At 57.5% G+C, this 25156-nt stretch overlaps 2 protein-coding genes across 19 annotated transcripts in view; one reads left to right on the top strand and one right to left on the bottom strand.

The window, feature by feature from the left end:
• The first annotated feature begins 1422 nt into the window (after positions 1-1422).
• Positions 1423-3911, top strand: TREH (trehalase). Its single transcript, XM_007198477.2, is given in 8 exon segments — positions 1423-1464; positions 2188-2231; positions 2233-2320; positions 2587-2644; positions 2647-2673; positions 3030-3142; positions 3402-3455; positions 3701-3911. Coding segments are annotated over 8 exon segments (579 nt in total). The 3' UTR covers positions 3854-3911.
• A 240-nt stretch (positions 3912-4151) lies between these two features.
• PHLDB1 (pleckstrin homology like domain family B member 1) overlaps positions 4152-25156 on the bottom strand; it is a 45552-nt gene continuing 24547 nt past the window's right edge. For 8 of the 18 annotated variants that reach the window (XM_057553830.1, XM_057553829.1, XM_057553827.1 and 5 more), the window contains 15 exons: positions 24707-24862; positions 22324-22434; positions 22062-22151; positions 19564-19737; positions 18954-19094; positions 17407-17547; positions 17144-17246; positions 16625-16669; positions 15673-15967; positions 15485-15575; positions 13923-14069; positions 11872-11988; positions 11485-11587; positions 6563-6648; positions 4152-5596 (listed from right to left, as the gene is read on the bottom strand). In XM_057553830.1, coding sequence (XP_057409813.1) covers positions 5456-5596; positions 6563-6648; positions 11485-11587; positions 11872-11988; positions 13923-14069; positions 15485-15575; positions 15673-15967; positions 16625-16669; positions 17144-17246; positions 17407-17547; positions 18954-19094; positions 19564-19737; positions 22062-22151; positions 22324-22434; positions 24707-24862 — 1941 coding nt within the window. In that variant the 3' untranslated portion in view covers positions 4152-5455. The remainder of the gene's footprint in view (positions 5597-6562; positions 6649-11484; positions 11588-11871; positions 11989-13922; positions 14070-15484; positions 15576-15672; positions 15968-16624; positions 16670-17143; positions 17247-17406; positions 17548-18953; positions 19095-19563; positions 19738-22061; positions 22152-22323; positions 22435-24706; positions 24863-25156) is intronic. The other 10 variants (XM_007196614.3, XM_007196618.3, XM_007196619.3 and 7 more) reach the window with 5 other exon arrangements.

The raw sequence follows: 25156 nt of genomic DNA, 5'->3' as shown, positions 1-25156 counted from the left end.
CCTCATAGCAGCCCCCATCCCCAACCTCAGTGGTGTTCTGCCTGTTCCCTTTGCCCTCTGGGGTGTCTCCTGCCCCAGGGATGGCCCAGAACAGGGCCTGGACCCGTAGGAGAGACAGGTGCACGATACGTATCCCGGCCGATACGACACAGCCCCCGGAGCACAGATTGGCACCCCTTTCCTGGGAACACAGGGCCCCATGCCCTCAGGATCACCATCTGAGAGGTGGGGCTACATCACTGGCGCTCCTGGCAAGAGGACAAGAGGGGGACTGGCACTGAGAGGCTCTAGGCCCGCCGTGACCGAGCAGGAGGCCTAGCCATGCTGGCTCAGCTGCCCTGGGGCCCACAGCGCTGGACCACCCAGGGCTATCAGATCACTAACTGAGAGGTGAGACTAAGTCACCCACCCTCCTGCCCAGGGGAGTCCTGACACTCAAACCAGAGCAAACACACAAGAGATGAGAGGCTGGCCGGGCATGCCCTCACCTGGGTCCCCTGTAAGGGATACAATATCAATTCAGGACATAGCTCTTTCCCCTGGAGCTCACAGAGATGCTCCTGTTCTTAGTCCAAAAGTCCAACTCCAAGGCCAGGGTCTCCGTGTTGTCCCCGGGGTGGAGCCAAGCACCACTCCCCCCAGGCACCCTGCCCGAGCCCCGTCCTGGGAGGTCTCAGGATCGGGGATGCAGGGCAGCACGGGGAGGGGTGCCCACCGTAGGAAGGCGGTTCTGCAGCATGCCCTTCACCAGCTGGGGCATCTCAGAGAGGAACAGACCCTCCATCAGCCAGTAGGAGTCCCTGGGGGGAGGACAGCTCAGGCATCACACCACCCCACTCAGGACGCCCCGCGGGCCCCAGGCTCCCCCCGCGCACCCCCCGCTCCCTGCCCCGAAGCCCCCGGCCGCTCACCAGTAGTAGAACTCAACAAAGCGCCCGCCGGGCACAATGAAGGGGTGTCTTGAGTAGATCAGAGAGAACTGCTCAGGGTGGCTGAGGACCTCTGGCTTCACCTGGAGTCCGGGGAGAGGGCACAGGGGGCCTGGGACCCACGTGGAGTGGGGGCTGGAGGAGGCTGGGAAGCTGGAGGCCCTGGCAGCCGCGGGCTTTGGAGCCAGGCAGCCCGGGCTTGGGTTCTGGCTCTGGGGCTGCTCAGCCGTGTGGCCCTGGTCAAGGCCCGGGCCGTGGGGAGTCCGGTCTGCTGGTCCCCACATGCTGGCCTCTGGCAGCCCAGCAAGAGCACGACGGTGTGCAGGAGCCTGGAGGGCTCAGCCCAGTGCCTAGCTGGGGGGGACCATTTCCTCTGGCTCCCAGTGCCCCCTGAATCTCGGCTGCCACTGTGAAGCCAGGCCCAGAGGATCAGGGCCCTCCAGTTCTGGCCCAGGTGTGGATGAAACCCCAGCACCTTTCCCCAGTGAGACGGATGTGGACGGACGTGGCCAAGGGAGAGCACAGTAGGACCAGAGTGGGGCTTGCTGTGTCCACATCAGGTATTTTCTCTGTTCATCCCCTCCCAGTTCTACACACGTGAGGTGGTTTTAGTGGGAGAGAGGTCAGCCTGTCAGGGATTTGGAGGGGAGGAGCGGAAGGGGCTCGACTTTGCTCCCACTGGGTGAGGGGCTGGTGAGGAAGTGGCCCAAGCTGGCACACGACCCTGGAGCACTGCCCTGTGCCAGTGGGTGGGTGCCAGGGCCCTGGGGCCAGGCTGGAGGACAGGTGCTGGGCAGCTGGGGGCAAACTGCTGCCCTCTCTGAGCCTCAGACAAAGGAGAGAAAGTGCGTGATAGAGTGCGCTGAGCACAGGGCTGGGCCACGATTGGCAGTAGCAATTATCATTCCTGAGCAGAGGCCTCACCGCAGGAACTCAGGGATGAGGGAGTCCCACAGGGGAGTGAACAGTCACCACGTGGTGTAAAGGGCAGGACGGGGCAGCCTGGGGGTGGAGGACAGGCTCGGTTTGCCTGGGGGAGGCTGGCGAGGGCTCCAGGGAGAAGGTGGGGAGTTAGAAGTAGATGTTCCCGTCCTCCCCCTCAGAAGTTCTTTCTAGAGAGTCCTGTAGGGCCCGAGTAGGGGCTCTGGTTACTCCTTCTAAACCCAGTGCCACCCGGGAGAATGACTCCCAAGCTGTGATGTACTAAAATTTGCAGAAACCAAGCTAGGCCGCGCTGAAGGCTGGCCTGTGAGACAAGGAGAAAGGTGGCTGGTTCAAGTATGGCCTTCAGCGTAAAAGATCTGGAAGTTTACCCCACTTACCACACTCCTCTCTGGGCCGGCGACCTCTCCAACCCGGGCAACATGGACAAGGCTCTGAAATACCTGGAGGCGAGGGGGCAGCACGGCGGGCTCCTACACTGGGGGCAGGGTCACCTGCTCGCTCCCTGACTCTGACCTGTGACCTCTGGCAAGCGGCAGCCACACCCCGCTCCGCCCGGGGCCTTAGCCTGCGGGTCCCACTTCTGCCACCAGGGGGAAGCTGTGAGCCAAGAAGAGAAGGCCCCGCAGGGGACACATGGCTTCAGGAGGGCCCAGCCTCTTGGCTGCCTGTCCAGCCCCCACCTACACTCATGGTAACGTCTGGAACCTTCTAGGACAGCTGGATCCTCACCTACCAGAAGACAGGCCAGCAGTGGGACTTCCCCAACGCCTGGGCCCCCTGCAGGACCTGCTCATCAGAGGTGAGGAGGCGGGGGTGGGGCCTCTCCCAGGGCCTCAGCCCACGGGGGTAGAGGGTCCGCTGGCCTGGCTCTGGGGAGGCGTGAACAAATGAGGCAGAGGCCCCTCTCTGGCCCCTCTGCTCTCTCAGCCTCTCACTCAGCAAACACTTACACCTACCTCCACCTGTCAGGGGAATCGGCCCTCCTCTCTCCACACCCAGGCCTGGATGATCGGGAACAGGTTGGCCCCCGGCTCCAGGAGGGAGGGCTAAGCGCCCGGGCCTCTTTCCCTCCTTGAGGAGAATAAGGCTCAGGCCTCTGCTCCCCCTGGGATGGGGGCTCTGGAGATTCAGGGTCCTGCCTGGGGTGGGGTCCAGGTCTGGCCAAGTCTCCTTCAGCCAGAGCCCAGGAAGTAGCTTTCCAGCTGGCCCAGAATTGGATCCGAACCAACTGTGACATCTACTCCAAAAAGTCAGCCAAGTATGAGAAGGTGAGCTGCCCCAGAGCCCAGTCCCTCGGGGTCCTCCTCCCCACGGGGAGATGGAGGAATCGTCAGGCTGTGCAAAGCCCAGGCCCACACAACCGGGGACAGTGGCGGCACCTGGTGGCCATTCTTGGGCACTGCAGGGGTCAGAACTGCTGGCCAGACAGCTTCTCCCTAAGGGGCTCCCATTTCTGGCTTCCCTAGAGGCCTGGCGTTGGGGGGCTGGGGTAGGGCCTGACCTTAGAGCCCGTCCTCTTGTCCCCAGTATGATGTCAGCAACGGTGGACACCCAGGTGGTGGAGGGGAGTATGAAGTTCAGGTTAGTGGGCCACATCCTCCAGGGAACTTTGGGGCTCTGCTGTCCCTGCAACTGACCATGACCTCCTCTCTCTGGGCCTCAGTTTCTTCCATGGAGGTGGGCCCCAGGGAGGAGGCTGACTGGTGCTCCCTGGTACCCCTGGGGCTATGCAGGGCCAGAGCCTCTAGGTGGGGATCCCATACCCCATAAAAGGACTTGGGGGCCTTCCCCAGAGATCTTGCCCCACTGACCTCACCTCTCTCCAGGAGGGGTTTGGCTGGACCAATGGTGTGGTCCTGATGTTCCTGGACCGCTATGGTGACCGGCTGAGCTCGGGGACCCACACAGCTTTCCTGGAGCCCCACTGCCTTGCAGCTGTCCTTCTCCTTACCCTCCTGCTCAGCCTCCTGCCTCAGTGACGGGTCTTCACTCCCTCATCTGGCTCCAGCTCCTGCCAATTAAACCTCCACATGAGTCCCTGCCTTCTCCTGCCTCTTGATCCTTTATCCCTGGAGAGCCCACCCCCCACCCCCCACCCCCAGGCCGGTCCTTGGTCATAGTGGAGTGGGGGCAGGGTAGGGACCTGGAAGTCACGGTTGGGCCCTGGATCCCTCCTGGAACATCTAATAAGGTGGAAATGCTGCATTGTGGGGAGACCTAGCTTTTCTACCCCACGTATCCCAACCCCATGTCCCCCACCACCAGGCCTCCCAAAGACATAGTCCAAATGCTTTATTGTTCTGCTGAGATGCTTACAAATACTGAAAAACATCCAGCCTGGACCCAGCAACCATGGCCCAGGGCTGGGAAGGGGGACAGGGAGGTGGGCTTAGTGTTAAGGCGGAAAGGGCTGAGCACAGACAGCTGGAAGCCTGGTCTTCTGCTCTCCATTTCATCCCCCTTCTGAGGCTGCAGGGAGGGCAACCAGACCTCAGGGCCCCCCCTCTGCTGCTTCCTCTCCTGCTCAGGACTTCCATCAGGGAGAATCTGAACAGCCCTCTGTCTGTCAGAAACTCAGCCCTATAACAGAACCCCAAGGACAGCCCGTCTAGCTTCTTCTCCCATCCAGTGGCTCCTCCTCTGGTCTCTAGTTCCCAGCTTCACCCCTTCTGGCTCTAGGCAAGGCACGAGTGGAAGGGGGAGGGCTGGACAGGGGAGCCAGCAGGCTGTGTATCAGGGCCTGGAGACGCAGGCAGGGGCCAGGGAGAAGGTGTTCAGTCCCTCCCCCCCAGCAGGAGATGCCCAAGGGCCTGGGCTGGAGAGATGATGGCACATAGCCTCAGATGGGTCCACTGCTGAAGCGGTGGGCTGAGCCATGGAGCCATGGCAATTAGTATGTAACCATGGCGATGAAGCCGTCACTGTGGTGACCATGGTGATGGGTCTGCAAAAAGGTGATAGGGCTGGGACCTCAAGGATGACACTTTCGGTCTCTGGCCCTTCAGCAAAGTAATAAAAAATATAAACGCAGGACAACAGTGGGGTAGAGCGGGGTTTGAGAAGTACACCGCCTGAGCTGTTACCCCACTCTGAATGTGGCTCTGCTCAGCCCCCAAGGCCCCTGCAAAGGGAGCTGAGGCAAGAGGGGATCTTTGGCAGTTTCTGGTACCATAATTTGTCCTTTACAAAAGAGAACACAGGTTGGGGAGCGCAGGTGCCAGGTCAGAGCAGAGGGGCCCCTCTGTGACAGCTGCTCAGCCTGGCTGGGCCTGGGGCAGGACCCTGAAGGGTTATTGCAAGTTCTGGGTTCCCAGGAGGCAGCAAAGCCCCCTCCCCAACTTTTATCTCCTGGCCGGTTCTTTAGGGGGCCGGAGCTCAGAAACTCACAGGACGAGCTCCTTACAGAACATTACAAAGTCACTTCTTGTACAAAACCCCAGTCATGCTCCGCCCTCCAGGGCCTCTGGGAGCACTTGTGTGAGGCCTGAGGCCCAGGGCGTGACTGTCTCCGGGGCGAGTGGAGCAGCAGGCAGTTGGGCATGGGTCCTGGGCCGGCCTGAGGGTCCACGAGGCCCATTCGGTCAGTTCATGAACTGGGTGTAGCCCTCCGCCCCGGTGACGATGACATCCATCCAGATGCGCATGGCCTCTGCGGACGGGGCCACCATGTAGTACAGCCGGTCGTGGGTCTTCACACAGAAGGTGAGGGCCGGGTTCGGGCTCTGCCGAGGGAGAGAGGAAGGTCTAAGCCAGGGCCCACCCACGAAGGCCAGGAGCATCTTGCATTTGCCTCACCGTCTGCCCTTCCTCTCTCTGACTCCAGGACGCCCTGGAGCTCGAGGCTGAGCCCTAAATAGGCCCAGAGCCCAATCCCCACCACCAGGTGGGCCCCAAACTGAGACGGTCCCCTCCTCTCAGCTGGGCAGTCCTTGGACCCTGGCAGGGACAGACGCTGCCAGGCGGGGGCACTGCTCCTTGGTACCCGCAGGCACAAAAGGGAAAGACTCAGTCTCAAAGGTCTGTTCCAGTGAGGACCAGAGTCTCTTCTCAGCAAAAGAGGAACAGATGGAAAAAGCTACAAGTGGGATGCTGGGCCCCAGGACCCCAGAAGGGCAGAGATCAGGGATGGAGTGGGCATCTGAGGCTTGGCAGGAGGGAGGCTGACCTGCATGAAGGCAGATGGTCCCAGCCTCAAACGTCTCCTGTTTACCAATCCTCTTGACCAGATCTAGTCTCTGAGGGCCCCCTACTCCCCTTGTAGCCATCCCTTCTGCACTGCCCACCCCCACGGAGGGAGACATCCTACCGTCATCTCAGGATTGGGAAGCAAGCAAGTGTACTCACGCCCACAGGGGCTTCCTGCTCTCTGCAACCCACCTGGCTCCCCCCATCAGGCCTGGGGGAAGGAGGGGGGTACTTAGGGGAGAGTCAAGGGTCAGGGGCGAGAAGGGTACAGGAGGCATTAATGTGCAGTAGTTCTGGTTACAGGTATATGGGGAGGGGTACCTCAGTCACCATAGTGAAGCTGAAAAACCTCTTCTGGGAAGGGGAGAGGGAGAGAGGAAGAGAAAGTTTACGAAGAGAACAAGAGATGGGTCCGAGCCTCTGAAGAGGGCAGGCTGGAGGCCTTTGCTCACAGAGCCCTGCTGGGCCCACCCCTTCCCCAGGGCTGTCCCTCTGCCCCTCACCTTGGCTGCACTGCGCAGGTGGTCATAGTACACTTCCTCAATGGCCTGGAAATAGATGACCCCTTTCAGCTTCGTCTCATGCTTGTCTGCAAAGGAATAAGGGCCAGGCTCGTGGACATGGAGCGTCCTCATGTGGGAAATGGAGTGATTCCCAGGACTCCAAAACACAGCCCAGCAGGGAGCCCGGAAGACATGGTCAGTGTTCAGCGTCACTCAGAATGATAGAGAATGCAAATTAGAACTCCACCGAGATACCACTTCTAACCTATCAGAACGGCAAAAATACACCCAAAATACACAGCACACTTTTGGTAAGTCTGTGGAGAAACAGGCGGTGTAATAAATCTGACAGGTGGGAGTATAAATTGGTAAACACTTAGGAGTGGTTTGGCTGCATCTACCAAAGTTAGAAAGGTGTTTGCTCCTCGAGCCAATTTTTACACTTAATGAAAATTTATCTTACACATGTACAAAATAACAAATTTACAAGCTTCACCATAGCAGTACCTATAGTCATGAAAGATTAGAAACAAGCCAAGTATCCATCAAGTGGAGATGGCTAAGTAAATTAGAGTGTGCCACATGATGGAATACATCCAGCTGTTTAATAGAATGACAGAGAAATATCTGATATAGATACAGATTCAGAAATAAATCTAAGGACTTCCCTGGTGGCGCAGTGGTCCGGGAAGATCCCACATGCCACGAAGCAACTAAGTCCGTGCGCCACAACTACTGAGCCTGCACTCTAGGGCCCGTGTGCCGCAACTACTGAGCCCACGTTCTGCAACTACTGAGCCCACGTGCTGCAACTACTGAGCCCACGTGCTGCAACTACTGAAACCCACGTAGCTGGAGCCCGTGCTTTGCAACGAGAGAAGCCACAATGAGAAGCCCGCGTACCACAACGAAGAGTAGTTCCCGCTCACCACAAGAGAAAGCCCACTCACAGCAACAAAGACCCAACGCAGCCAAAAAATAAATAAAAGTTAAAAAAAAAAATTTAAGAAAAAAGAAGAATCCACCTGCCAATGCAGGGGACACGGGTTCGAACCCTGGTCTCTGGTCCAGGAAGATCCCACGTGCCGCGGAGCAACTAAGCCCGTGTGCCACAACTACTGACCTGAGCTCTAGAGCCTGCGCGCCGCAACTACTGAAGCCCTCGTGCCTAGAGCCCATGCTCCGCAACAAGAGAAGCCACCGCAATGAGAAGCCCGCGCACAGCAACGAAGAGTAGCCCCCACTTGATGCAACTAGCGCCGCGTGCAGCAACGAAGACCCAATGCAGCCAAAAATAATTAATTTTTTAAAAATCTATAAAATATGCCCAGATATCAATATCTAGATATAGATATATTTGAGATAGAAAGATCTCTAAGATACATTAGCAGGAAAACAAGGAATGTATTGGGTGCTACCTTTTGTGTAAGAAAAGGGGTAAGAATACATGTTTGCATTTGTTTATATTCCCCTAAAGATACTCTAGAAGGATACACAAGAGATTTAAAGGTGGTTACCTGTAGTGAGAGGGGGCGTAATGCTCAATTTAAACCTTTTTATGTGTTTTGAGTTTTGAACTATATGAATGCATTTATCTATTTAACTCCAACAGTAAAAAATGGAAGGAAGCATATAGCATCTGGAGGCAGGGGTGGCAGGAAGGAGGTGGGCAAACTCGCAGAGCAGATGACCGCTCGGGTGGCAGGGACAGGGCGCTGGCAGGGGAAAGCACAGGGCCCGGGCCATCCCGTCTCGGGGCAGACACCAAGCAGGCACCTCAACTGACGTCCTGGGCACTGAGCCCAAGTCACAAAGGAAAGGCCACAAGGTCACTAAACTCAGACTGCGATGGCTGGTACCTTCCGCCACCCCCAGTGTCGTTTCAGGCTGAGGCATCGATCCCAGATTATTGCTACAGCCTCCTAATGTGCCCCTACCCCACCCCCTGCCCCTCAACTCGCTGGCCCTGATGCCGAGGGGGAGCTTCCGGATGCAAATCGAATCCTGCTGCCTCGGCTCTGGAAGCTGCTGCCTCCTTGGCTTGGCAAAGGTCCCTGACAGGCCGGTGCCAATGCGCCCCTCTGGCCTTGCCTCACATCCCTCTCCTGCACCAACCGCAAGTTCTCTCTGGCCAGGCTGAGCTTCTCACGGTCCCCTAACAGTACGCTCTGCCGACACTGGAATGGTCTCCAGCCCATTCCCTTGGCAAACTCCTATGTCATCTTCAAGACCCATTGCCATTGTCACCCCTGGCGTGCACGGTTGTGCTCTCCCGTGCCCCTACAGCACGGATGTTCCTCTGTACAGATCTCACGGTGCTGAATCTGAACCCTCCTTTATCTGTTCGTAGGTCTAGCTCTCCAACACTGACTGCTACGTCCTAGCACACGGCAGGTGCTCAATCAATGTTGAATAAATGAGTCCGAGGCACTGGGATCCAAAGAAGTCAGAGACCCTTCTCTTAGGAACCCACAATTTGGGGGAAAGGAAAGCAGACACACAGCCGCTTATCAGCTGTGTGACTTGGGCATGGTTAGGACTCCAAGAGAACGCCTACGGGTCACTAGCAGTCACGAGTGTTAAGTGAGAGAACACACTCTGACTGTTCAGCACAGTGTCTGGCACAATACACGTCGCATCTGTCATGACAACATTATGCCCCAGGGCTGACACCACATGGCAGAGGGACCCTGTATAATGCAGGAGTTAACAACGGAGGGCAGGAACCGCTCCCAGTGAGGTGGGACCAGGAAAGGCTTCACAGAGGTGGTTTCTGATCTGGACCCTGTAGAATGGAGGGGTTTCATGGAGTAGGTGGGAGGAGGGTCCAGACAAGGGCAGGGAGAATGTCAGGTTCAAGGAACAGGCAAGGCACACCCAGGGCCCTGATCCAGCCACAGTCCCACCTCCATCCGGCACTTCCTCCTCGGAACACGGACCCAGCCCCATCCTGGCCCCTGGGCCTGGCCTTCCCTCCAGCCTCTGTTCTCTCCCATCTCTTCCTTTACTGGAAATAGTGACACATTCCTGCCTCTGCTTCCTTACCTCCCACCTACCCTTGATGGATCGCGTGCAATCTGGCTCCCACCCCAGTACGTGGTGGAAACCATTCTCTCGTCAAGATCCAGTGCCTGAATCAAATGGCCTTTGGGTCCACATTACTCTTGGCCTTCCTGCAGCATCCATCATCGCTGGTGACACCCCCTGCTTGCACATGTCTGCTCCCTTGGCTGGCTTCCTTCTCCATTTCCGCCCTGCCCTCCCCATCCCCTGTCTGATTGGGTCTCCTTTTGTTTCATAGACATTAAGGAAGGTCACACGCGCCAAGCACCAGCCCAGCACCTGGCATGTGGCTTCCTGCCTCCTGCCCCTTTCGCTTTGCTGGTGCCTCCTTCTCCTCCTTCCTCACAAGGGTGGACCTGCCCAAGAGTGCAGCTCTGTTTCTCCCTCTTCTCTGCTCTAAAGTCTAATTGCCCAAGATCAGTCTTAGCTCTGCCTCTTAGCAGCTGAGAGACCTTGGGCAAGTTACTTAACCTCTCTGTGCCTGATTTTCCTCATCTGTAAAATGAGTGTAAAAACAGTGCTTCGCTCACAAGATCACTGTAAAGATTAAATGAGATGAGGCATGTAGAGTGCTTAGCACGGCATCTGGCTCATACAAGTGTTCAGTAAGTATGATCTGCTATCATTAGTATTATCGTTATTATTATTATTCCAACAGCTTCAACTTTCACTCCGCCTCTAACCCTGACCTTTCTCGGAACCCTAGATGCCCCAGGGGCACTTCAACCTCAACGTGCCTAAGATGGAGTTGTCCTCCCGGGCCTGTTCCTCTCAATCCTGACAAAGTCCCTCCCCAGCCTAGGTGGAAACATGGGGACGCGCATGTCTCTGCCTCCCCGTACCCAGGGCCCAGGTGGTCAGGGAGGGCTTCTTGGAAGGGATGGCACTTGGTTGGGGACCAAGTCAGCGGGGAAGCAGGGTGCTCCAGGCCTGCGCGACTCCAGCACCAAACCCTCCGGCCCTCTCCTTCCAGGCTCCCAGCAGAACTGCTCCTCGCGGCTTTGTGGTTGGGTGGGGCCAGGTGACTGGCAGAACAGACCCACTAGTGACTTGGGGACAGACCCCAGCTGGGGCATTGAACGCCAGTGCCAATCCAATCAGGCTTTTCTTTACCCTCTGCCACCGCAGCCAGCAACGTTCTAGAAAGGCATGCTCTGAAGCCAAGAGAACACTGACACAGAGTAGAGCCCCCGCCAACCCACGACGTACATGGACACGTACCAAGAGTAAGAAGGAAAACGCGGGTTCTGAGCCACTGGGATCTTAGGACAGGTTGCTTCCGCAGCGCAGCCTAGCCTGTCCTGATAGGATATGATACAGCATCCCACGCTCCACGTGGGAACTGTCCAGAGGGAATTCCAGGGATGGGAAACTAAGCTGGAGGCTGGGTGCAGAGGGCTGAGGGAGCAGGATGGGCCAGGCGGCTGTCCTAAGGGCTGCCCTGAGTGCCCTGGGCACTGCTCAGCTCCTTGTGCTGGTGTCTTTGCAGGAACTTGCCCGAGGGGGAATCCACAGGACTCCATGCGCCCCCAGCATCTGGGACCCCTACAGCACTCCCATCATTCTTTGTTCACTATCTGCCTCCCTGACAAAAGGCTCCAAGAGAGAGAAAGCTTGCTTATCACCAGAGCCTAGAATAGTGCCTGGAACTTATTAGATGCTCAGTAATACTGCTGAAAAAATGAATGAGCGAACAAATCAATGGAGGTGAACCAGGTATACTCTGTACAGTTTCAGGGAGGGGAGGACAAGACCCGGCCCAAGCCCCTGGGCCCCACTTGGAAGCTTCCAGAAGACCCGCTGTCCTGGGTGACAGAGCCCAGGGGTCCTGGCTCTGGGGCAGTCTTGGGGGAACTCACCCACATAATAGGAAAGGGTGCGCTTGAGTCGATCGAAGACAAACCAGCGCTTCTTCCATGATTTAATCTTGCCGCCCATCTTGACCAAGTAGCCACGGCAGACCTGGTGGGATGCAAGGGTGAGGAAAGACTCAAATGTGCGGCCCCTAAACCTATATTCCCTGAGCAGCAATGCCAGTGCCATCGCCTGTTCCTGTATTCATGGCGGGGGTGGGGGGGGCTGTCCCCAACATCTCTTCAGGCCAGCACACCTGGTCCTGGGACAGAGACCTCTGGTGTTAGGGCAGGAACTGAGGCCACTATTCTGAGGACCCAGGAGGTGCCTCTGAACATGGGGTCCCCACCACGACACCCACCCCGTGCCCCGGGGCCCCTGCGTGCCTGTACCTTGCTGCTGAGCACGACATGCAGGCAGGTATCCACGCCGTGGCCCGAGGACTCAATGTGGGTCTTCAGGTCAAAGTCCTCCTTCCGGATCGGCAGGTAGCGGGTCAGGGGTCGTGCCTGGGAGCAGAGGGTAGGATCGGTAGGGGCCCCTCTCTTCCCCTGTCATTCCCTTGCCCGGGCCCCTTGGCTTCAGTCCTGAACCCCTGAAAGCCTGCCATCACTCCCTCCCCAGCCTCCTGGCTGTCACTCTGGTTTCATGGGGCTTTGGCCAAAGCAGGGACCTGGCACGCCTGTGCGGACTCCACCCAGGCCTGGGCAAACTGCTGAACGGCTCTACGCCTCAGTTTCCCAGACACGGCTGTCCTTGTCCTGTCCCTGCCCCTCCTCTCCCTCCTGGGCTGAACGGAACAAAGCAAAGGACCAGATGTGAACATGCTCTTGGAAGAAAAGCCCAATAAGAAGCCTGGTCTCTGACTTCCTGTGGGGCCTTGTTTGGGACACAGTCCCACCCTGGGCCTCTGTCTCCTTGTATGTAAACAAGGGCTTTGAACTAGAGAATCTCTAAGGTCTGTTCCACCTCAAAATTTCTGATACTTAACTAGAATTCTCAGTCAACTGGAATTTTTTTCTCCTCTTTATTTCGAGGAAGAACGTTAGAATGACATGAAAAGGAAACATCACAAGTTATTTAAAGAAGAAACAGGGACTTCCCTGGTGGCGCAGTGGTTAGGAATCTGCCTGCCAATGCGGGGGACACGGGTTCGAGCCCTGGCCCGGGAGGATCCCATGTGCTGCGGAGCAGCTAAGCCCCTGCGCCACAACTGCTGAGCAACCCCCGCTCGCCACAACTAGAGAAAGCCCACACACAGCAATGAAGACCCAATGCAGCCAAAAATAAATAAATAAAAATAAATTTATTAAAAAAAAAAAAAAAGAAGAAGAAGAAACAAAACGCTCAGCTTCCCGGAGGTGCCCCCAAGATGAGCCAACTCCATCCACCTCCCCAAAGCTGGTGGCCCCTGCAGCCATTCCTGAGCCCCAGCGCAGGGGGCTAGAGAAGAGAGTCCCAAAGAGACCACTGACAGAGACAGGAAAGGGGAACTAGGCATTTAGCAAAAGATTCCAAGCACAGAGATAAAACTCACAGAGTTTCTAATTATTTCTAAATTCCCAAGCCAGTCTACCCCTTAGAATTCATGTTGCAGCATCATTAGGAACTCATGGAGCTATGCTCGCCAGTCACTGCTGGGTAGGACCCCCATGCTGGGGAGGCCTACGGAAACCCCCAGAGGAAGGGACAACCTGTCTGAATCTCACAGGTTCTCCCAGGCGCCCAGGGTCTGGGACCAGACACACGAGTCGATTTCCCTGCCCAACCTAATTTCTCCCTCTCCCTTCAACTGCTCTGCTCAAGTCTCCTGTATAAGGAAAAAGCCCAGGGTTGGCTGTTATGTAAGGCTGGATTCTTGTCCCAAGGAGAAACTAGTACATTCTCTTTTGGAGATGTAAACCGAAAGTCAGAGTGAGGCCAGCTGCTGGTGGTGGGGCCTGGAGCCAAAGGGTCTGGTGGAGTGAGGCTCGGACAGCCACAAAGCCAGGAGCAGGAGGGCATCAGGGACCAGGAAGGAGGTGCAGTGCAGACTCACGAGGCAGAGGTGAGGCCCCTGCGAGAGGCCAAGGGTAGCCACCCTGATTCTGACTCAGCTCCCATCACTGGAAGGCCTGTACAGACCCTCTTCTCTAAAAGGTGCCTGCCGCATCCCCACAACCCAGTCAACACACACACACACACACACACACACACACACACACACACACACACACACACACACACACACACACACACACACACACACACACACACACACACACACACGGGCTTGAACAAGCCCTAGTGAGTGGGTCCCTGTTCCTTGGGGCCAAACAAGTCCCAGGTAGAATTCTTGTGCAATCCTTTCTGGAGAGAACAGGCTCTACAGCCCAGCAGGGGTAGTACCCTGGGATATCCCGACCCCTCCTCAGCCCTACCCTTAAGCCCACCACCCACTCACCTGCGAGAACTGCTTCTCCCGCATCTTGACCTCCTTCTCCACGAGCTGATGCCTCCGGGCGCTCTCACCCTGCAGCCTCCGTTCCACCTGCTCCCGCCGCCTCCGCTCCTCCTCCAAGGCCTGCCGCCTCAGCTCCATCTCCCGCTCCTGCCCCCAAAGCCCGGGCTCAGTGCCCACCAGTGCCCTCTTCCCCCCCAAGTCCCCGCCACCCCTCCTCAGGCCGGGGCAGAGCCACAGGAGGCACCCACCTCAGAGGGCAGCCTGGCATGAGGGGCCGTCATCCTCCAAGCCCACCCTCTCTAAGGACCTGGCTGACAAGGGTAAATGCCTTAAAGTGAGACCAATCTGGCTTCAAATCCTGGCTCTACCACCACTATGAGCTCTGGACCCTGACAAACTCCCTAAGCCTCAGTTGCCTCATCTGTAAAATGGGGCCAAGAGTGCCTACTCCTGGGATTGTAGCGAAAATTAAATGAGATCATGTGAGTAAATGCCCATCACTAACCCTGGCAGGAAGGAAGCACTCAATAAAAAAATGGGGCTTTTATAATTTTATCTGAATTTCTAGGACATGGATTGTCTAAACAACCTAATCACTAAGTGAAGGCCCTCTGAAACTCCAAATGAGAAACATTTATAGTTGAACTTCAGATTTTATGGGGAAAAAATGAAGTTACGAAAGCCATTATCAAAACATTTTAAGTCATTAAAACAAATCATTAAATACAGAGCATGTGGGTGATGTTTTATATGTCTTCATCAATGATAACAACCTCCATATTATTAACTCCCATCTGTCATTTCTTCCCAGCTCGAAACTTAGCAGAATCTCCTTTTTCTCCATTTGTCAAGAGATGTTTATAAATCTGCCCTCCTCTGAAGTAAATAAGACTAAGAGGCCTTCTTTTCTGGTTGATCTCCTGCTCTCCGGGTCCCACTCTTAACTCCAGACATGCAGAGTGCCCGGATGATAGAGACAGACGAGCTTCTGCAGATTCTCTATTTCACCTCCTCCCCAGGCACAGTTTCCTCAGCCTGGCTGTGCCTAAGATGAACCCCTGGCCCCTCTGCTGTGTTCCAGGCCCATCGGTAGGCAACGTGAGGCCCCCGCAGCCAACACCTCTGCTCTGGCTTGGACATCTGCCTTCTCTCTGTCCCCATCCTTCAACCCCAGTTCCTAGCCATCCCCAAGAGGAGTGACCTGGCACTCAGGTAGACAGGAATCAAAATTTCTGTGGTGGCCAAACGTCCACAGAGGTGAACACACAAAGACTGGAAGCTCCCATACGGGAAATTCACCGTTAGACACTGGGTCCTGCCTCCCCTTTTCCTAAGAGCTGTGAAAGTGGTCATCTCGCCAAGCCTCCGCATCCCCCACTTGAGGAACATAGGCTTTGAAAACACTCTTCCTCAAGGGACTGCTGCGAGGACAACGTGGGTGAAGGGGCCTGGGGAGGAGCGGAGGCCCTTGGCGGGCGGAGGGCAGCCCTGGGGCCCCGCACCTTCCCCAGCCCCCGCCACCCCCACCCCCCCGGCTCCGCTGTGGCCCAGATCTGCCTCACCCTCGACTCCATGAGCCGGCTCTTCTCCGCATGAGCTTCTTTCAGCATCTTCTCCATTTCTTCCGTCTTCCCCACATCCAGGCCGCTGGCACTGGGGAGGCAAGGGGAGGAGGCACGCGGTGGAGGCGGCGGCCCTGGTGTGGGCAGGACAGCGGCGGGCCGTCGGGTGGCGGCCGGGGCGCGGGTACCTGGACATGGTGTCGGGGGAGTAGGCCGAGTTGCCCCCCGTGGAGATGCTGGTCTCCATGCTGTCTGAGCTCTCCAGGCTCAGCGTGTCGTAGGCGTGCTCTCCCTCCTCCCCTCGCTCCCTGGCCGCCGGCAGGTGGTGCAGGATGGAGTGATGCAGGAGCGGCGGGAAGCCCGAGGGCCCGGCCGGGAAGGGGGCGGCCCCGTGCAGGGCGTCCCACTGGCACTGCGCCTCGGCCGCCGCCTTCTGCTTCAGCTCAGCCAACCGCCGCCGCTGCTCCTCGATCACCTGCTGCCCTGCAGGAGCGACAGGTGGAGTCACGGTGGGCACCCCACCTCCCCAGGGAGGACGCCGGCAGCATCACAGACGGAGGGAGGAGGCGAGTGGGGAGAAGGTAACACCGGCAGCCCCCTTGCCCCCCACCAGCTTCCCTGAAGCTCCCGCAGCTCCAGGTCCGGCTGCCCTGGCAACGCTCCGTTGCCTGCACAACTGGCCACAGCCATGCAGCCTGACTTCAGCGCTCCCACTGTGTCCTGAGCCCGCACGCGGCACCGGACCTGCCCAGGTGGGGCCCCGGCAGCACGACGGCCAGGTGGCTCCAGCTCACAACCATGGCCTGAACAGGTGGGCAGCGCACATGCACCCACCCTGCTGCTGGGGAAGGGTGAAGGGAGAGGTGCTGGGAGCCCCATGAGCGCCCACATCAATGCAGACCCCGCGGCGATGCAGAAGCAGGAGTGCCAGTGGCAGGAAAGGAGGGAGGGGAGACGAGGCGGAGCACAGCTGAGGCGGGAGAGAGCTCAGCTGGAGGGGGGAGGCCAGCCCAACACCCCAACCCAACTCAGCCTGGGAGTCTGCCTGCGGCCAGTGGGGGTCTGGGCAGAATACATCATGCGGATGTCCGGGCAGGGGCTGCCTGGCCAAAGCAATGCCCTCAATGACCAACGCTCTACCTGCTGGGTCGTCAGTTGGGAGGGGCTCGGCAGGAAGCGACTCGACTGGTAGGGGGGCCCCCAGGTAGAGACACAGAGGGGACGAGAGGGGAGAAAGGCACAGACTTGGACTTTCAAAACAAACAAAATGCACACGAGCAACCAGGACTCCTGGGTCCCTAGAGCCAATATCTTAGGGAAGCATTTGTGGAGGTCATCAAGTCCAACCCCCTGCCTCCAGACAGGATAACGTCTATCCCTACTCAGGTCAATAAGCATTTCCCTTATTCGCTGCCGTCTCTAGGAAAGATCTCACAGCCACCCCCCCACCGACCCTTAGTCCCCTGCCCTTAGTCTTCTGATAGCCAGGAATCTCTTCTTTAGGTATCTAATCCAAATCCTTTTTGCTCTTGCCTAGATCCCAATTAAAGGAAAAACATCCTGGGAAAGGCGTGGGCATGGATGAGGTAGGGTGGAGAGTGCGTGGCAGATGTCCAGGGCCCCCAGGAGAGCAGGTGGGCTGGCGTTGCAGCCACTCACCCTTCTGCTGGAGGGCCAGCTGGCGCTTGGTCTCAATGTCCTGCAGCGTGGCTGCCAGGTTGCGAGGAAGGCTGCTTGTGCCATTCTGGGCGAGTAGAGCGCTCTGCGGAGGGAAACGGAGCCTTGGGACCCGACGCTCAGAAGGCACCTCCCCCCACCCTCAAGGCTCTCATGGGTGGCTGCGACCTCTCTCCAGTGTGGCAGTCTCCATCCCCCACCATCACCACCCTGCCACGCACACAGCCCTCCCACTGTCCTCAGACCTTTGGGGAGGGGCTACGGCCCAAGGTAGCCACGCTGAGCTGGGAGGAGGAGGAGGAAGAGCCAGAGGAAGAGGGGAGGGGGCCACTGCGGGTCCGGGGCAAGGGGCTAGTGGCCTCACCATCCATCTTGGAGCGGTAAACCTGGAGGGAAGAGACACTGTCTGGCATCCCCGGCTCCCCCACTGGCCACCATCCCCATGGCATCTAGGCTGGCTGTGATCCAAGGTACTGCCCCAGCACCCGAGGCCTCTGTCTCTAGCTGACAACAGCACTGAGCCTCCTGGGCCAGCCCAATGGACAGATGTTATTGGCAGCTGCCAAGCCTCCTTTCCAGGCTGCTCCTCCTTGGGCCAATCCCTGGTCCAACCCTGCATCTGAGAAAGGACCGTGTAAATCAACCCATGTGAGGAGTTAACACCCATGGGCAGAGCTGTACAGGTGACTGACTGGAGGCCGGGGCTCCCTCTGGTCCCAGCTCTGCTGCTAAGGGGCTGTGACCTTGGGCCACACACCTCCCCACTCTGGGCCTTGGCTTCCTTATCTGCAAAAGGAGGGGGTAGGGCTAGACTAAATAATCGCCAAGCTCCCTCACAGCGCTAATGTTTGGTGAATATGGTCTTTGGAGTCAAGCACCCTGGCCCTCGGTGTAGCCTCTGCTACTTCCTAGTTGTGTGACCTCGGAGAGATTACTTATCTTCTCTGGGCCCCAGTGTTTGATCTGTAAAACGAGAGTTATCGTTATCTACCTCAAAGGCCTGTGGTAATGATTAAATGAATCAAAACATGTAAAAATCTCAAACCAGCTGGGCACAAAACAGAAATGTCACACAAACTACTCCCAAAGGAAACAGGGAATTTTAGCTGAGATCACAGTCTTAGAGGTGCAATGTCTTCACTCAAAGAATGAATCTTGAATGGGGCATTGGTGGGTAGGGGGGTTCAGGCCCTACAGACGGTCAGTGGAGTGACACTTGGGGCAGAAGACTGCCCGAATACTCTCCCCCCACCCCGTGGTCAGCAGCTTGCTGCAGGCTCAAGCAGGGCCATGCCCCCAATGGCAACTCTGAGGAGTCTTGGGCATGTCCTCAGGGACTTCAGAGCCTTTGTCCCATTCTGTCCTGCCTCCAAGTGTCACCCCTGGGGAGACCAGGAGAACAAAATACTGGCAACTCTCCTAGGACACACAAGTTCCAGAGACAACAGGCTCAAGAGTACATCAGGCCAAGACCGAGTGAGAAGCTCTGGGGTTGAGGGCTACCGAGGACAGCATGAGGCACCGCTGCTCCCGAACCTCCTTCCACTGGACAGCCAAGCACGTCGCCCTCGGACTCAGGAGGCTGGCCCTCCACACCCGGAGTGCCAGGATGGCTGCCCAAGAGGAGACCCTCACTCCCCTCTCAGGGTCCAGAGGCCCCTGTTGCCCCCGCTGCATTAACCCCCCCACCACCTAAGGCAGCACTGCGGGGCTGACACATCGGCAGGAGGTCCCCGGAGCAGAGAGGAGCGGGGCCTGGGGAGGGAGGGGTGGGCAGGGGAGGAGGGGTTACCTGCAGCTGACGGGAAGCTTTGGCGGGCAGAGGCGGGGGGGAGGAACGAGGGGAGGCCTCAGCGGGGCCGGTCCCCAGCCCGGCCATCAGCTCCTGGTACCACTGCTCTAAGTCTACAGCGGGGAGCAGCAGCTTCTCCATCTGGAGGGGGCGCGGGGAGGAGGACAGGGGACGGGAGGGGAAGGACGGAGAGGAAAGGTCAAGGAGTGAGGGGCGAGGAAAGGGGAGGAAAAAGGAAGAAAAGGGCAAAGAAACAGGAAGCTTGGAGGAAGGGTAGAGGAAGGCCATTACCAGGGAAACAGACAGGAAGGGAAGGGAAAACAGGAACGAAGGAAGGGAGAAAGGAGAGCATAAGGAGAAGAAAACACAGTGAGAAAACAGTTGCCGTGAACGTGCTAAGGGCAAAGAGAAACAGGGCACAACTCCCAGACCACAGACACGTGCTACGCCAACCACGGTGCCAGCCAGCCGGAGCCACCCCCCCGGCAGGCAGCGCTCCCCCCCGGGGGCCGGCTGAGGGCTGAGACGCCACTGCGCACGGGCAAAGCACACACAGACAGAGCCACGCCACTAGTGGGCTGCGGGTGGCAGAAACACACAGACCACCAACCTGGGCTGAAGGCGGGATAGAAGCGAAGGAGGAGGAAGAGGGCAGCGCAGGAAGAAGGCAGGTGGTAGGAACCAGGTCCTGGGAGGCAGGGGCCCAGGGAGGCAGGCCTGGCGCGGGCGCTGCGGGCACAGGCGAGGTGCCCCACATGGCCTTTAGCTGCTCAAGCGTCACGTACTTGGGGGAAGGCCAGACACAGGAGGGAATACAAGAGGTTAATGGGACCGGAACCCAAGAGATGGCCCTGCCCACGGGCAAGGGAAGGGTAAGAGTAGGACACACAGAGCAGAGTAGGCTTGTAGAGCCCGGGAAAGCCAGGGTCCTCTCGGCAGGATGCCCTCACGCTAGAGCAGAAGGCCTTCCCTCCTTGAGCCATCAGGAGCTGAAGAAAGATCCCGAAGCCCCAGGCAAGAGAACGAACCACTCCCAAGCCCCCTGACGCCAGCTGCCCTTCTCCCTCACTGCTGAAGACAGACCCTGCTGCCCCCCAACCCAGGCCTGAGGGGCAATCGAGGGCATCCATGAGGAGGCCCTTGGGCATAGGTGGGCTCACTCGGTGGCTGGTACCTCACTGTCAGGCAGGGGCTGGGCGAGCGCGCTGGGGGAGGTGGCAGAAGCATAGGGGTCCAAGCAGGAGCACAGCTGGAGAAACTCTGCCAGGCTCACATACTCCTAGGGTGCCCGGTGGGAGGGGGAAGGGTGGGCAGAGAACAGGTTAACAGGATTCAACCAGGTACCTGACATCCACACTCCATGCCAAAGGGCCATCACTCCATTCAATACAAAATCCAGAGCAGGGGTGCGTGGGGAGCTCAGCTGCCCACTGTGGCCTCAGCTGGCTGCCGGGTAGTGGGGTGGGGGGCAGAAAAGGGCAGGCAGAACTGACTGTCTGTAGGCTCTTCTTAACCTTCACTCTTGAGGCTGCCTTGGCATCCGGGCCCTGCCGCGGGCAGACCCTGAAAGCCCATTCCTGGGTTTGCCCTGGGCTAGGGGCAGGTGAAGGAGCCTGAGGAAGGTCTTCCAGGAGTCCACCAGGGACCAGGACCCACCTCCCAGAGAACCTTTCTGTCTCCAACACCTTGGGCATCCCCAATGAGACACACACATGCATCACTGGGCACCAGTCACAGCATTCCCATGGGTCCCCTCACACCCCATCTGCTGGAGCAGGAGCTGGAAGGAACAGGAACTGGAGGCATCACTAGGGCCTGAGCAAGATGGGCCCTGAGAAAGAGACCTTAGCAGGGAGTAGCTAAAAGCCCAGAGAGAAAAACCAGCCCACTGCCCAAAGGTTAGGACTTGGAAAGATGCTAACACACCAGATCGTGGGTTGGGAAGACAGGGACTGTGGTATTCTCTGAGCACATCCTTAGGATTCTGAGCTTATCTAGGTGTTGGGGACATGGTAGGCATCCAAAATGCATGCAGAATCAAAGTACAGGATCCTAAGCCTGCCCTATCCAGGGGAGCCCATCCTGACCTAGCTCCAGAGGGGGACAGTCCTCCAGGGGTCACACAAAAGGAAAATGAGCTAGCAGGTCCAGTGTGTTGTGAGAACTGATGGATGGCATGCAGAATATATGCAAATTTATATGCAAATTGATGCTCTGATTTTGCATGGGATGCCCAGGCACCTATGGAACAACAAACTCTGGCCAGACAAAGGATTACTGCCATGCGCCCTTCAGCTGGGCCGTTGGGAGGAGCTGAGCGCAGAAGCTCAGCAAGCAGGCAGACAGGCAGTGAGTACAGCAGAGCAGGCAGTTAGCTGTGATTACCTCTTGCGCTTTGGGGCAGAGCTGAGTGGAAGCAGGTGGGGTTAAGGGACCAGAGGAGGCCCCAGCCTGAGAAGACCCTGGGAAGGAACCCAGAGCCGCCATCCCCAGCCCCACCTCTGAGGACTCGGAGATGAGCAGTTCAGCCTACAGAGAGGGTACGTGTGAGGGGCCTCATCCCTCACACTCAGCCCAGCCACCCCACCCCAGGCCCAAATTGTTTGCGCAATGAGGCAGGAAACTCGGCACATCCTGGTTGAGCCTCACACACCAGGCAGGCAAAGACTCAGGAAAGAACGAGCCCCAATGCCCACTTCTGAGCCTGTAGCCTAGTTCCAGACAGAAGCCCAGGGAGCTCCAAGATCAGGACCCCTAGATCCCTATGCTGCCCCTTGAGCTGAGTCCACCCAGCCCTGGCCCTCACCAAACCTCTGAGCTGCCATCCTCCCAACCCGTGCCTCCTGAATCCCCCAGATGTTTTCAGTCTCCCGAAATGGTAAGATCAGTGGGCTCCTGGGGGCCAGAAAGGCAGCTGAAAAGCAGTAGCCGGTAGCCATAGAGGATCCAATCCCAGACCTCAGAGCCATTCCTACTCAAATTTCTCCAATTCAGGAAAATGCCCCCATATTCAACCTCAGCTGTTGGGGTGAAGGCACCATGTGTTCCTCCAGAGCCTCCCAGGAGACCCCTCGGGCCCGAGGCCGGGGCCCAAACCAACCACGTTACCTCTTTGAGAGTCGACGTGGTCTTCGGGAAAGCCCTGCCCCCTGTGAGCGAGTGGTATCTTCTTTCCAACATAGCCAGTTTCTCCTTCTCCTGCAAGCCCAAAGCGGCAGAATCAGAAAGGAGTGGGAGTGGAGCAAGGGGCCCCAAGTAAAGGGGGATCCCACCTGGCTGGCCAGTCTCCACCCCAGCCCTTCTGCACTCACCTCCCACTCCCCCAGCCCCTCGCCAGCCCTCATCCCCCGCCCAACCTGACTGGGGCTACCTTCTGCAGCAGCTGCAGGGAGACATTCTTATCCCGGGCTAGGCGTTCCGACTCTTGCACAGCCTGGGACCGGATCTGCCCAGCCTGACTGTCCAGGACCACCAGGTGCTCCTGGCAGAGATGGGGGTAGTGAGTCAGACCCTGGGGAGACAGGGCTGAGCCCGAGGTGAGGCTTGGCCGTCTCTGCTGCCCAGAGATCCTGGGCTTGGGTGAAGGGAATCAACTAGTCCTTCTGTTCAGCCTTGTCTCACCCAAGGAAAACGCAGGCTGCTGTGGTCGGCTCCCTCACCCCTCCCTCGACCAGTGACCCCATGCCACCAGGCACACCAGCCAGAACTCAAGTTCCCAAATCTCTCTCCCCGCCTGCCCCAGTCAACGTGTCCGGAATCCCAGAGATGCTGACACGTTCTCCACCTGCCCCCGTGCTTCCATCCCACTGTCACCACCCCAACCCAGGCCCTCTGTTTCCTGGTCTGGACTTCTTCACCAGCCTCCTGCTTCCACTCTCTCAACTTTCTGATCCACCCCTACACTGCCACAGATAGCTTCCTAAAATGGCCTTTGAGGTTTGTTTTTGTTTGCTTGCTTGTCTGAATTTTCTAATCTTTTAGAATGTATATTACTTGAATAATTTTTTTTAAATCCACGAGTAAGGGTAATCACTCCTCTTCTCAAAATCTTTCAGCAACTCCTCATTACTCACAGGATAAAGCACAAACCCCTCAGCCAGCACTCAAGGGCTCCTGGAACTGGGCCTCCACTTTCCACACTCCCTCCTACCCTGAGCCCTCGGCGGCATGCGCTCAGCTCAGCCCTATTGTAACGTCAGCGGTGCAGGTGTACACTCCCAGGCCTTTCTTATACGGTTCTCTTTGCCAGGAATGCTGTCCTGTCTTCTCCACCCATCAAGAGTTTATTTATCCTCCAAGACCAGACCCAATGCTATCTTCTCTCCAACATCTTCCTTGATCACCACTCAATTCCTTTGCTCCTTGCTCTGTGCTCAAATTATTCCATATCACCATTTGCCTTGTATTGCTGTTACTTGTGGATATATGTCTCCATCACCACCACCCCACCCAAGCTGTCCGATCCAAGGGCCGGGCCAGTGTCTTTTTTGTCTCCATATCCCCAGTAGGGCTTAGCGCAATGCCTGGCTCAACAATCATGTGCTAAAAGGAAATGAAAAGATAATAAGTGAGAGAGAAGGAGAGGGGCTCGGGAAAATGGGCTGGGTTTAGCCAAGGAGGGCTTCCTGAAAGAGGAGGCCTTAAACTATCACCATTAAGAGCAAGACATAGGAGAGAAGGGAAGAAGGGAGCTGTACTAAATCTGGGGTCAGCCCAAGCAGCCTGAAGCAGACCAGGTGGTAATCCTCACAACAAGATCTGCAATTTACTGAGAACCTGTCAGGACCCAAGAACTCTACTAAATGCTTTGCATGGGTTACCTCATTTAACTCTCTTACGAGGCAGATGCCTTTATGCCTATTTCACTGATAGGTAGATGCATTTGTAAGGCAGAGCAGCTCAGGGAGAGAAGCAAGGGATCTGGACTCAGGGGGAAGTCCAGTGGCTCCCCACTTACCACCAAACTCAGGCTAGCCATCAAGCCCCACTTTTTGACGCCATTCCCCAATCTCACTGCCCTCACCTCCCACCCACTCACTCCAGCCTGGCAATGTGCACATGCATGCATATGTGTGCACGAACACGCAAGTCTCAGCCACAGGTGTGTGGGCCGCCTGGCTCCTCCCCCTTCTCCTCACCCACCTCTTCCTAACTCTGGCTTAACACAAGCCTCCTCCCAACTTTACATCCCCGCCCCAATACCCTGTCCTGGTCTGGCTGAGATCAGGAGGAGACATCACAGCATCTGGAGCTCCAGAACCAGCCAGGATGCGATACCAAATCCCCTTGTTTTACGGCTCAGCTGAGCCAGGGCTGAGCCAAGGCTGGAACCCAGGTGATGCCTTTCTAGTACCCCTGGCAGGCTCTAATATCCAGATCTCAGTTCTTTGTATGTGTCCCAGCACTTCCATCAGAGAGCTCTACAAGGGCAGGAGCAAGTCTCCCCTTCAGCCCCCTCCTCCATCTCCATGTCTCCCTTCCCTGCCCAGCCAGGGCCCAGCTCTGAATGTGAGCCCAATCCACTTTCCACTGGAGGACTGGGGGGAGTCAGAGCTTAATAACAATAGCTATTGTTCGCTGAGTGCTTACTATGATCATGTCCTATGCTGTCTTCACATACAGCATCTCCTTTAACGCTCACAACAGCCTGTTATTGTTCTTGTTTTACAGATGAGGAAACCGAGGCTCAGCAAGGTGAAGTCTAGCCGGCACTGCGGGCCTCGCGGCAGGGATGGGGGCCGGGGGGGGCGCACCTTCCTCTTGGCGATGCTACGCAGCAGCTCGGCCTTGCTCCGGAGCAGCCCTTGGCCAGCCAGCTCGCGCTCCTCCTCCACGCGGCTCTCCCGCTCCAGCTGCTGGAACTCCAAGTCTTCAAAGAGCTTTGTCTCAGTCTCCAGGGCTTCTGCCTCCTTGAACGACAGTGACAAAGGGGATCGGGTGGTGCTCACGATACCGCTCTGCGCCTGGAAGGCCAGGTCACAGAGGTGAGAGTTCTGGGGGCTGGACCCAGGGAAACGGAGGAAGGGACCTGCCCCCACCCCGCCCCCTTTCCTCCGCTCGGCTCTGCCCCTTTGCCGGGCATCGCTGCCTGCAGTAGCAGAAAGGAGAACCTCCATCCCCCCCAGTCCTTCCCCGTCCCCTCCAAGCCACAACACGGACCCTGGCGTCCGGCAGGTACTGCAGGGCCCAGGCGGTCCCGGCCC

Source organism: Balaenoptera acutorostrata, chromosome 9, assembly GCF_949987535.1.
Source record: "Balaenoptera acutorostrata chromosome 9, mBalAcu1.1, whole genome shotgun sequence".
NCBI lineage: Eukaryota > Metazoa > Chordata > Mammalia > Artiodactyla > Balaenopteridae > Balaenoptera > Balaenoptera acutorostrata.
This window is presented reverse-complemented; position numbering and strand designations above follow the sequence as displayed.